Consider the following 12,891-nt stretch of genomic DNA (forward strand, 5'->3'; position numbering starts at 1 on the left):
AGACCGCCAAGGTCGTGGAAGCAGTGCAACGGCACCTGGCGGCGGCAGGGAAGAGCCACACGGCGGAGATGGAGGCTCTACTCGACACGCAGACGCAGCTCAAACGGAGGAAAGCGGAGATCGCCCGCGGGTTGACAAGATTGGAGGAGGAGAAGGAGCTGCTGGAACAGCAGCTCCAGATGCTGATCATGAACTGCGACGTGATGGAGAGTTGGGTGGCGAAGAACCACAGGAGGCCGACAGCGAGCTTGGACGGCGTGTTCGAGCCGTCGAACGCTCACTCGAGGCCGGCGATGGAGTGCGTGGCCGCGGACATGGCGGCGGAGGACGTGATGTATGCGTTGGATGAGGCGTTGAGGGAGGGATGTGTTCCTCTTGATGTTTACTTGAAGAGTGTGAGAACCACGTCGAGGGAGCAGTTCTTCCACCGAGCCATCTCCGCGAAGCTTGCTCCACCTCAGTTTGAGCTCGAGAATTAATGGAGTCAATTGTGTGATGTACGTATGATCACATGAATTCTTCCCTTCTTTTTTGTTCTCATTAATAAGGGCTTTGATTCCACTCATATATACATGTAGATATGAAGGATTATATATATATATATGAACATTGATGTTGATAATGGATATGCAGATGCTTTCCGATACCATATACAGACTTGAATGAGGTGTTCCATTTGGTTGCTTGTGTCTCTTTTGATAGATATGTTGTGATCATTTGCATGTTTCAGGTTATTATAGTTTTCTCTTTTCATGGCAATTTATTTAAGTTTTAATTCAATTACCTATTCTTTTATGTTTTTAATCAGTGTCAATTTATCCAGAAGCTTATGCGAATAGATGATATATGATTTATATTGTTAGAAGTTACTTTAGTCCTATTTTTAAGAGTGTAAACATGCATGATAGAAGTTGTTTCTAAATATTAGGAAAAATAACCAAAAACATACACCCACAATTCCTTGGATTGTCATACAATAATGAGAACCCCAGTAACATAGTAAACAGTCAAGATCTGTTCTTACCAATTGGAATACAGAACCAATGATTGACCAACAAAATTAGATCTCTACCACAGCTTGGTGTATGAAGAGCAGAAGGCTGAATTGGCATGTGAGTTGGTGTGTCCTCATCGTCAGCTTCAATCGGCAGAAACAAGTCGGTGTCAGCCTTGTTTTGTTGCACTGCATCTATGCGGATGCGTCCATGGAGTGTGTACATGGGAGTGACAGGCACTTGGTAGTCTCCGATGGAGGACCATCAGGTGTACCTGATGAAAACATTTTTTTGCCAGCTCAATGGAGTACCGCTGAGAGTAGAGCTGCACACACACAGATCCAACACAAGGATTCATTAGAATTATACTACCTGTTTCATGAAGGTTTGAGATAAATGCAACTGAGTTTGTGTTACTTACCATCTATCAACATGACTTTATATAATGTGACAATCACATTCAATAATTAGTTTTGATTGCCAAATCATGAAATTTAACTTGACCGATGTAAAAAGAAAAAAAATTCGACTAATCAATAGAAAATACTCGTATTTGATATTTTATTTCAGTTCAAGAATTAAAAAATTATTCGTATTTCTTATCTCAATCTCCTATCTTATAAATTTTAATTTATTGTAGGTAAAAAAGTTGCATAAGAAATTCAAATGGTTAGATAAACTTAGTAAATTCAGAAATGAAAGCATACATAAAAAGTTGGTTTTTGAGTACTATTAGTACTGAGGTGGTATATGAGTCAGCAGCACCTCAGAGTTCTAATTAGCCAAAAATATTAATCAAACCATGATGAGATAAAATCAATCCATTTTTTTTTTCCTTTTATACTATTTATTTTCATAATCGAATAAAAGGATTATTTTCTTTGATGATTAGAATTAGATTTTCCTTTCATTGCATCCAAATTCACAATATTCTCATTAAGGATTGTTGCTATGGTGCATGGCACTGACAAAGACATTATATATGTTATCTTTTATCCCCAAAATACTAATGAATTCCAAATAAAAAAAGGTCATATTAATTAATTTAATGAGTTCCAAATCAAAGTCTATCTACTTTTAAGATGGAAGCGAAAAAAAGAACAAAAAAAGGGGAGCCAAAAAAGCAAGAAAAAGGATCCCTGAATCTGCTCCTTTTATGTGAAAGCTGATGCAGTGCTCTCCCACCACAAAAGAGGCTGATGAAGCCTGAAAGAGGGGGCTTTTTTAAGGCTTTCTTCAAGCTCACAACAAGCAGCCCATGACCGCTGCTTTTTGAAGCTTAAACCCCGGTTTCGAGGGTGGGAGAGGCAAAGTTAAACAGGGCAATAATAATGTAGCAGCCCCTCCTCGCTTTGTCTCTTCCTCCTTGTTCTTTCCTCCTCTTGCTCTGGACTCACTGCTTACCGCCCCCCCACCCCCACAGCTGCCCACAAAAGCCAAACCGAGCTCATCATGGGATCCAGTCTCTTCCCCTCACCACTAGTGTAGTGTGGCAGGGGGAAGGATCACATCCTCCACGCCTCGCACCTTCTTGCCTCGCCCCTGCTCCCAAAGATCCTGTCTTGCCTTGAGTTTTCGGCCAAGGGCAACATAACAAGGTATGCCTTTTCCATCTCTTTTCTCGATGGCATGCGAATTATCCATGTATGTGGAGGGGGTAGCTGACCCGTGTTTCCTTCCTCCTCGCTCGTATGTTCGTTTGCAGTGGGAGGAAGAGGGCAAATCGAAATCTTGGGCGTTTCCGTGCTTGCATCCATGGAGACCGCATCTCCATGTGCATCTTCTGGGTCTGCCAGCCATCTGGAGCTATCAAGTTCGGATGACCTCCCCGTTCAACAGAGCCTGCTCTTGTCAGACGGTCTCGAGGTACTACTATACACCCCATTGCTTCCTTCTCTTATGTGCCCCAGAGGGAGCTCAGTTCTAAAGCTCTCGCTTTTTGATTTAGGGAACAGTGTAGATACGATGGGGGTAGTAGTGGATCTTTGGAACATGTATTGTTGTGGACAGTTAGTTAGGTTTTTGGGGATTCTGTAGCTTGATTGTTGGTTCAATCTTGCTACTGTATTGCAAATATTGGTCTTGCAAAACTAGAATCTTTGTTCTGCAGATTTTGGTTATATTATGGGGTCTGTTTTCCTTTTCTTTTCACTCCTCCAACCCAACAACGTGGCTTCATATATGAGTGTCATTTTTATAAAAATAAGGACTTTTTTTTTTTTTTCCAATTTTACCTTGTTTTCTGTCTATTAATAATCATTTTCTCAACTTCATTATCAGAATTAGTATATGGACAAGTGTGCTAGCACCATCTATACCTAATATCTCACTTTCATGCTAAACCTCGCTTGCCATGCTAACCAAATGAGGAAGTCTTAGAGCATTGTTTCATTCTACCGGAGTTGATAATTTTGAATTATATAATGAAAAATGTTATGTAGATTATTGGAGTCAGCCAAAGTTTAACAGCTATTATCGTTAGTTTTAGTTTGACTTAATTCTTTGAAACATGTTCGACTCCCACAGACAACTACAGTAACTGATTTCAGAACCATTCTAGTCTTGAAGAGATTAACATGCTCCCGATGACCTTGATATTTAACTTGCCTCTTGATTTTAGGCTTTGAGGAATATGCGGTCGCAGTTATACTCGGCAGCAGAATATTTTGAGCTATCTTACATCAACGACGATCGGAAAGAAACGTATGTTTGGTTCTACGTCATATCCTAATTTTCTTTGATAATTGGGATTTGAAATGTTAGAACTTTTCCTGATCTGAAGCTACCGTGATTGGTCTAATGCAGAGTGATGAGGACTCTGAAAGATTATGCTGTTGAGGCAGTTGTTAATGCTGTGGATCATTTAGGTTCAGTGTCACATAAGGTAAACAATCTTCTCAATGAAGAGGTTGATGAGGTCTCTGTAGCAGAGTCTGAAGTATCTTGCATTGAGCAGGTATCATTCGGTCGATTGTTTTCTTTTACCTTTTTTGTTAATGTAGTAGTGCATCATCTTACCAGCCTTCTATCTTCTCACCTTCAGAGACTTCGTACATGCCAAGCATGTATTGACCAGGAAGGTCTTTCTCAACAGTCCCTTTTGATCAGACCTCCAAAGTATCACAAGCACTACATTCTACAAGGCAAATAATGTTTTCATTTCCATCTATCTATATATGTGTTGTTTACTCTGTTTGATCGTGAAACATTCCTCATGGCCAGGTTTCTGGAGCTTCAATTAGATAACTGATAATACTGCACCTTGTTCTCTCTTGTCATTAGATGAATCCATGGTCGATTGTGACAGACAAGCCAAGCTAAAGTACGAAGAACTTCATCCACCTACGGAGAACGGCAAACTACAGCAGCATCAGAGCGGTAACATCATCTTTATACCTTGTATCATATAAAATGTGGCTGAGAAAAATATAGTGACATATTCATATTTCTGCAAGCTTGTTCAGCAACAAGCTGTAGGCCATCTCCAAACAGGTATGTCGTTCTCCAGTCCGTTTAATGGTGCTGAAATCTTGAATCTAAATCCAGATTGGCCAAGATTAAAGACAATGAGTTGGTACTGCATGCAGGAATGCTCGTTCATCATCCCCTTCCCCCTGTCCTCCTTTAGTAAGAGAACACTCTTCATCACCTTCTCACAACTCACAGCCGGCTTCACCTTTACCACAACTAGAGAAGATCTCTTCAAAAGGTGCTGTGAAGTTGAATTGGCTAACACCTTCTCTTGATTATGATTTGTACAATTACATGAGATTAAGTTGAGATTCATATGATTCGTATTTTGCTCTTTTCAATACAGGAAGAAGAGATAATTCACCACTTCGAGCTTCTAATCCACTTACACGAGCAAGATCAGCAGCAAATAGACCGCCTATTCCTAACTCATCAAAGCAGGTTGATTGAGTTGATTCCTTTTTCTGTATTTTCTTTGTTGTAGATGATTCTATGTGAGATGAAAGTAATTTCACAAACGATGAGCTTTTTCTACATTCATTGCACAACTACCGCAAAATTTAAAATGGTACAGAAACCTAGATTGTGCATATTATGTTTCCAGAGATGCCACAGTCTATCTTACTAGCATGAATATGTGGTGGTCTTTCTTCTGATCATTTATAATTACTCTTTTGTTTTTCGTTGCAGTATCCTCTGGAGTCCCAAAATTCACTACCAAATTGCTTGCATGATGAACGGTACAATGGCAAAGACACCGAGCGAAATCCAACCAAGAAGAAAGGGTTCCTCAAGTCACTGCTCATGCGGAATAGGTCATGGACTGATGAATCACTGTACAGCTACTTGGATGAATATTAAGGAAGCTCATTGAAGTACAAAAATAGATGATGACAATAAGCCATCAGCAAGCAATTCCTTCAATTTTGCTAATTCAAAAAGCTTTGTTATATATGTATTGCTCTGTTATGGACGGATGCATCTTTGTGCAAGGCAAATGATGTGTTGCTAAAATCTGGTCCCAATTGTAATCCAATATCTCAGCTGCCTGCTTTCATTCAGATTCAGCAGTCTAAATGGGCGCTGTTGATACATGGAAGAGCGAAGTGCCAATTTGCTTGCTGCCTAATTGTTGGATGTGGGAAATCCTTTGTGGCAAGTGCATTCATGGATTATAATTTCTTTGATATACTATTCATGATTCCAAGAAAATTGTTATTGGGACAGATGATATGTTTGTGGGGATGCACACATCGAGTAATAATAGATATTAAGAATTGAAGTATTACTGATGAAAATTTTCTTTCTCGCATCTCATAATTGCTTAAAATTTATTTTTCGGGCATGATTAGCTACAAAATCCAATTTTGCTTGTTTGATGAAACGATTTTAGTAGTTGCTTAAAATCTTATATTAATTTTATTATTTTCAAAAAATATGCTTAAACTAAGGCAATTTTATAAGCACTTTTTATGATTGATTAATAATGATTAGTGTTAATTTTGGTTTATATATTTCAATCTAATCTATAAAAAAATCTTAGTAACGTAAAATATATGAGGTAAAAAAAATATTTATATAAAGATAAGGAAGAATGGAGTACACAATACAAAATAATCAAAATAAATCGTAATTCAGGAATACTGAAAAATCATGATTCATTTAGATATATATTCTCTTTAATCATTAGAAAAACAAATCATAAGAGAACTAATAGTAAAATATCTTGATTCATTTATTTGTGAAAGATTATGATTCGTTTTGGATAAATCTAAGAAAGAACCATGGGAGAACCAATTGTAAAAAGTTTTGATTTATACAAATAAATCTCAAATCATAAATACCAAGAAGTCAAGTAAAAGATTTTAGATAAATATCCTATTTAGTAAAACAAAAGAATTATACGAGAACAAATAACAAAAGATCTTTAATTATCCATTTCAAAGATTCAATATGCCTAATTCTTTTATAATAAAATCAAATTATTCTTCGTTTAGTAAAAATATATACTAACTAATATTTCATGTTAATGAAATCTAAAGATATATCATTAATGCTAATATGATCTTTAATAAAATGATATCTAATATTAATGTGCTTGGTCAAAGAGTGTTGAATAGGATTCTTTATTAAACAAATTATACTAGTATTATCATATTTTATAATGATATTTTTTAGGCAAAGTTTATAATCTTATAAAGTATTATTCATCCAAATTACATACCCATAATATACACTAACCACAACATATTCAGCTCTAGTTATAGAAAGTGCGATAGAGTTTTGTTTCTTGGATGATTAAGATACAAAGTGTACGACCTTAGAATTAGCAAGTTTTTGCTAGTCATAGGTGCCCTGCAAGCTAATCACGTAAGTGATGACACGTGTGACTTGACACGCAGTCTTTTTGCTTGTTATTATTATTTGATATTTTATTACTTTATATTGCCTGTTGCATAAATATATTGTGATATCCATGGATTTGTGCAATGAGAATATGATCATGATGAGATCACGATAATAAGACCGATTCGCCTTTAAACACAAATCCTAAATAATTCTAGTCATAGATTACTTAAAAGGGACATCGAGATAACTGTATAGACTGGTATGCTATATACCCATCCATATGATGGATGCAGTTGGTCTTATAGTTGCTCGTGTGGAGACACTAAGAATATAGTGCAAGTGCTCGTTGGAGAATGAGTTCACTGATTGATTCACTTACGAAATTCTGGATGGTTAATGATACATTATTGTTAGATAGCGATTCTGAAATCCTAGTGGTGTACTTTGTCCTTAGACTTAAGAAACCAAAGATGTCCTGTATGAGTATTCTATTCTTTGATACCAGACTTATAGGTTTGAAAGTTTCAGATTTAGCACAACCAGTCATCGAGAGTGGTAACCAACTTTACGATGGCCATTGAGTATCGATAGAGGATCATCAATCTTGGAGTCATAAGAGGAATATTCAATGTATTTTTGCTCAGACAAATCCTTAGCTAGGGTCGTTCGGATTGAGAGAGCAAAAGTTCTTCGGGAGAATCTGATTAAAGCGAGACTAGAGGAGAAACCGTATGAGTCTGATAGTACCATGTCTGGTATACGATGTTTGAGATATTAAAGGATATTTGTTAAAGGATCCACATTACATGTTTCTGATCAAAATAAATATAATTTTTGTGGTAGGTGTGGACACTTTGTATATAAATGTCTATCGAAGAAGTATGGCTTGTATAAATTAGTTTGAGACCATAAATGACCTTATGTCAAAAATAAAGATGGATAGATCTAATCATAAGGGACCTAAAGCTAAATGGATACCTAGAACAAACCCACATTTCTTGTAGACATCTCTAAAATTGAAACATAGGAGCAAAAGATAATTTTTTGATTGTGACTGCTCAAGGCTTATGACTGGAGATCCAACACACTTCACAAAACTCATTATTCGAAACAAAATGATTTTAAAAATATTTTATATTTAAATCATGCTTATGATTTAATGATTTAATTATGTATAATTATTTGAAGTAATGATGATTTTTATGATTTATGGTTTATTAATCTTAATGATTTCTATGATGAAATTTACTTTTTCGGTTCTAAACGATGATGCATATTTTTATTTGGTATAAAAAACAAAGACATGCTTATATGAAATAAATCACATGAATTGAAAGAACTAAAAAGGGAATATATTTTACAATTTTCTCTATCTCTATCTCATCAATATTTTAATAAGAAATTGATAAATCTATTTATGTCATTTTGATTCTTTTGAAAATGATTTTAATGATTGGATGATTTTAATTTGAATGAGTTTTATCTATATCATAATCTTGATGACTTAGAGATTTTTTATGCATGAATCAAGTTCTTCTATGTTTCTTTTTGTCATAGAGAAGTTTTTATCCTAATCATGATCTTGATTTCTCGATATTTGATACTTAATTTTTTTTTATGAATTAAGATGTTATATTTATTTTCCTATATTTCTTTTTGTCATTTACTAAAGAGGAGAATTATCCATATGAATTATGGTTCTTCTTGATCTCTTAGAATCTAAACTTGAGAATTTTTTTTTTATGAATCAAGATCATTTACTATGATTCTTCTTTCGCTATTTGACATATCTAAATACACCATGATATGTTACTTGACTTCTTGATGATTATAATTTTTTTGTACAACTCTTTTATATCTATGGTTATGTACCTTTTGTGATGATTTAAAAATTAAAGTAAAAGGAAAAGAATTACAACATTGTATTCTTTTCTTCTTTTTAACAATGACAAAGGGGGAGAAAGAATTACTAGCTCAAAAGCAAAGAATTACTAAATTTGCACATCTCTAAATTTGCTAGTTTGCAAATTACAAAATGAAGCAAAAATTACTATGTTGCTCGTCTCAAGAAGCAAAACTTGTTAGCCTTGGTACTTCAAAGAGAATTGAAAGAGAAGTAAAACTTGATAATTCACTATCTTGCAAAATGATGAAAAATTTGTTAAATTTCTAGTTGCACTCTCCTTTTTATCGATGACAAAGGAGGAGAAGATATGATGATAATGATGTTTTGAAATTATGATTTGAAATTTTGAATGATGTATGCAATGATGAATGTAATGACTTACTGCATATGATTATTTTGATATGATATGTTGAGGTTCTATCAATATGGCATATTGATAGGGGGAGTTTAGTTTAAACTCTATCATCAATTGATTGTCATCATAAAAAAGGAGGAGATCATTGAATCTCGGATTTTGATGATGAAATCAATTGATGAGTTTGTGATCTAATCTATGTTCTGAGTGATGCAGGATTAGTTTCGAACAAAGAAAGGTAAATTGATTGAAGTAGGAGGAATCAGACATTAGACCGAAGTTGAACATGTCAGGAGATTGAATGTCGGGCTAGAGGATCGGTCGATGTGTCGGCAGAAGGACTTCATGCTGTGAGTTCGAGCATCGGGCTGAAGGATCGAATGTTATGCCAAGGAGATTGAAAGTTGCGGGAGTCAACATATCGATTAGGCAATACGCCGAAGAGGACGATGCGTTGAAGAATCAGATAAAGTATCGGACAACATATGATTCGTGCTTTATAATAATTTGTCTAGATCAAGTTAGTTTAGGTCTAATTGAGTCAACATTAGGGTGAAACAATGCTAACTCAATTAGGGGCCAATTAGGCCTGAATTATGGCTAAATTGGGTCTATTGTTTGACCCATTCAGTATCCTGTAGTAGTGTCTAATGGTGGTAACGCCTAGACTAGGCGGTGGTACTACTAGACTGGGTGGTGGTACTGCCCAAACATAGTCTCCCAGACTATGTCAGGTGATGGTTCCACTAGTTTGGACAGTGGTACCGCCTAGTATCAAGTGGTAGTACAACAAGACTGGGCAATAGTACCGCCTAGTGTTAGAATGTACTAGCTATGGTACCACCAGCACCCCGAAATCCTAGAGATTCAATTTTTTTGCTCTAATTTTGAAGCTATTTGGGGCCTATAAAAACCCCACTCATCCTTGCTCAGTTAGCACAAAGAACTCTCAAGCTCTAAGTGTTGGGTGAAGTTTAAGAGAGGGGTGAGTGGTTGTAAAGGTTATCTCCTAAACCTATGAAAAGGAGAAAAGAAGATGTAAAAGGGTAGTTGATCTTCGCTCATTGAAAGAAGATCGGTAGTAGAAGCCGATGGCCTTGAGTGAAGAGGAATCGAAAGTGAATGTCGGTCACAACGACTGAACCACTATAAAATTAGTGTGCCTCCCTTTCTTTGCTTGTTTACTTATTTTGCAACTGCTTTACCTACTCATTACTACTCTTGCAAATATTTTAAGTTTAAACATCTTTCTGATATGATTTTATCAAACGAAGTTTTCAAACCAGCATGATTTTATGAAAGCACTAATTCACCCACCGCCCCCCCCTCCCTCCCTTAGTGTCGATTCACGATCCTAACAAAGTGTCCTCCTCTTTAAGTTTCAGGCTTAGTCTAAGAGAAGTGTGAGGCTTGTAAAAGTTATCTCCTAAATCTATGAAAAGGAGAAAGAGTTGTAAGAGTGTAGTTGATCTTCGTCCGTTGAAAGAAGATCATTAGCGAACGCTGGTGGCCTCGATGGAAGAGGAATTAGAAGTAGATATAGGTCATGACGACCGTACCACTATGAATCTAGTTTGCACTTTCTTTTTGTATTTCATTGCTATTATATTATGAGTTAATTGCTTAGTTCACTTTCTCTAAGTCAAGCACGCTTTCATTTTCGTCGAACAAAGATTTTCCAAAACCAACGTTTTTATCGAAAGCACTAATTCACCCCCCCCCCCTCTTAGTGCTAATTTTATTGAATCTCAGATTTTGATGATGAAACCAATCGATAGTGTTTATGATTTAATCTGTATTTTAAGTAACGTAAGAAGCTTCAACCAAGGAGAGATAATTAAAGTAGGAAGAATCATGTTGGGCTAGAGAGAAACATGTCAGAAGATTGAGCATCGAGCCGAAGGATCGGTCGATGTATTGATAGAAGGCATCGGGCCATGGGATCAGGCATCAGGCCAAGAAGAGCGGAAATTACGCTAAGGAAATCAGAGTTGCAGAGGTCAAATGGCCGATTGGGCAATAGGCCGCAAGAGAGGATGATGCGCCGAAGAATCGGACGAGGCATCGATAAACCAATGACACGTCGGACAATATTTGATTAGCTTGGTAATAATTGTCTAGATCGAAGTAGGCTTTAAGTGTGCAGGATTAACTACGATAGTGATCAAGGCATAAAGTAAAATGAAGTCTTGGAGTTAAGAACAAGATTTCGTTGGGAGTTTGAGAGTTCATCGAAAGTTCGGACGTTCGTCGGAAGTTCTACCAGAATTGACTTAGAAGTCTAGGAGCTTGCCAAAGAAACTCATCGAAACTCACCAAGAAGATCATCGTGAAGTCTAGGAGCTTGCCGAAAGTCCGTTGGAACATTATCGAGAGATCGTCGAAAGTTCGCTGTAAGATCATTGGAAGCTCGTCGGAAGAAACATAGACTTACAGACTTATTTAGTTTAGTAAATGTCTTAAAATTCGTAGTTAGCACATAATTGGGTTGGAATTTGGTCAACTCAATTAGGAGCCAATTGGGCCAAATTTGAGCTATGTTGGGCTAAGTGAAAGGCCCTAACAATAACCCAACAAGTGGCACTATTGGTGGCACAGTCTCCGAGACTATGTCAGGCGGTGGTACCACCCAATGGTAGTGTCAGGTGGTGGTACTGCCCAGACACAATCTTCCAAGCGATGGTACCGCCCAACACAGACAGTGGTACCGCTAGGACCCCAAAAATCGGGGATGAGACATTTTTAGGCTCCAAGTTTGAATCCACTTGAGGCATATAAATACCCCTCTCATCCCTAGTTAACACACACAACTAAGAGCAAAAAGAAAAGAAAACGCTGTTGTAATCTTGTGTCAACTTGAAGAACTTATCGGATCATTAATAACCTATGAGATGACTTACAATGCTCATGAATAGCTTGAGAACAACATTCCAAAGAACATGAAGGATTTGGCACTTAGAACAAATGAAGTTCACTCGAATGAAAGCTCAAGTGATGATGAACTCGAACTTCTCATATAAAATTTAAAAGGTTCATTAAACAAGAATTTAAAAATAAAAATAAACTTAAAAAGAAGAAGAGAGCACTTAAGATAGCCGGGAACGAATCGAGTTCATCCGAAGATAAAGAACAAATCAATAAAGGCGAGATGGCAAACTATGCTTTAACGGCTTTTGATGATAAGGTAACCAAAATTTATTTAATTTATTTCAAAGTTACATGATGTATTTCATGAGTTGTTTTTAAATTAGTTAAAAAATAAAAAAAATTATAAAAAATTATATCATGCTTCTTTTCCTAGCTATTTTTAAAAAAGATCATGATAATTACATGTTTTATGAAAATACAATAATATGATGCTTGTATACCTAGTAAGATTAATCTTATGAATATGTTTAAGAAGCAATAATGTATATCATGTTGATTTTCGTATTGCCTTTCGATTTTGATTGAAGATGCCTTATGTTGAATGAAATCATTCTTGATGTTTTAATGAAAATGCTAAGAGGTTTGATATCATGCTTAACAAGTTTATATTTCGAAATTATGTATGATGATTTTTATGATTTATGGATTATCGATCTTTGCCGTAAATGAAGTTCTTTTTCGGTTTTAAACGTTGATGTATGTATTTAATTGGCACAAATGAAAAAAGAATGCTTCTATGAAATAAATCATATAAATTAAAAGAGAAAAGTATTTTTCTTGAATATTTCTTTTTCTTTATCTTATCGATTTTTCACTAAGAGATTGATAAAGTATTTATGCCATTTTGAATATCTTGAAAGTGATTTTGATGATTTGTTGATTTGAAT

At 35.9% G+C, this 12,891-nt stretch overlaps 2 protein-coding genes across 3 annotated transcripts in view; both read left to right on the forward strand.

Moving 5' to 3' along the window:
• LOC135581836 (protein ELC-like) overlaps positions 1 to 649 on the forward strand; it is a 1,347-nt gene extending 698 nt beyond the window's left edge. The window contains exon 1 of the mRNA XM_065179529.1: positions 1 to 649. This exon is cut by the window's left edge and continues 698 nt beyond it. Coding sequence (XP_065035601.1) covers positions 1 to 479 — 479 coding nt within the window. The 3' untranslated portion in view covers positions 480 to 649.
• A 1,560-nt stretch (positions 650 to 2,209) lies between these two features.
• LOC135671422 (probable protein ABIL3) lies at positions 2,210 to 5,595 on the forward strand. 2 transcript variants are annotated; one of them, XM_065179530.1, is made up of 10 exons: positions 2,210 to 2,593; positions 2,701 to 2,861; positions 3,616 to 3,698; positions 3,801 to 3,951; positions 4,039 to 4,138; positions 4,278 to 4,373; positions 4,451 to 4,487; positions 4,583 to 4,704; positions 4,813 to 4,907; positions 5,157 to 5,595. In XM_065179530.1, exons 2-10 carry the CDS (start codon positions 2,751 to 2,753, stop codon positions 5,325 to 5,327), a joined length of 966 nt encoding a protein of 321 aa, XP_065035602.1. In that variant the 5' UTR covers positions 2,210 to 2,593; positions 2,701 to 2,750; the 3' UTR covers positions 5,328 to 5,595. The 2 variants fall into 2 exon arrangements, with proteins under 2 accessions (XP_065035602.1, XP_065035603.1); XM_065179531.1 differs by having other exon boundaries at positions 4,460 to 4,487.
• The last annotated feature ends 7,296 nt before the right edge of the window (positions 5,596 to 12,891 follow it).

This window comes from Musa acuminata, unplaced genomic scaffold (genome assembly GCF_036884655.1).
Source record: "Musa acuminata AAA Group cultivar baxijiao unplaced genomic scaffold, Cavendish_Baxijiao_AAA HiC_scaffold_1139, whole genome shotgun sequence".
NCBI classification, from domain to species: domain Eukaryota; kingdom Viridiplantae; phylum Streptophyta; class Magnoliopsida; order Zingiberales; family Musaceae; genus Musa; species Musa acuminata.

Coding starts and splice junctions, on each gene's coding strand:
- LOC135671422 (XM_065179530.1), top strand. CDS start 2,751: ATGGAGACCGCATCTCCATGTGCATCTTCTGGGTCTGCCAGCCATCTG. Junction 3,952..4,038: donor AAGTATCTTGCATTGAGCAG/GTATCATTCGGT, acceptor TCTCACCTTCAG/AGACTTCGTACATGCCAAGC. Junction 4,908..5,156: donor TTCCTAACTCATCAAAGCAG/GTTGATTGAGTT, acceptor TTTTCGTTGCAG/TATCCTCTGGAGTCCCAAAA.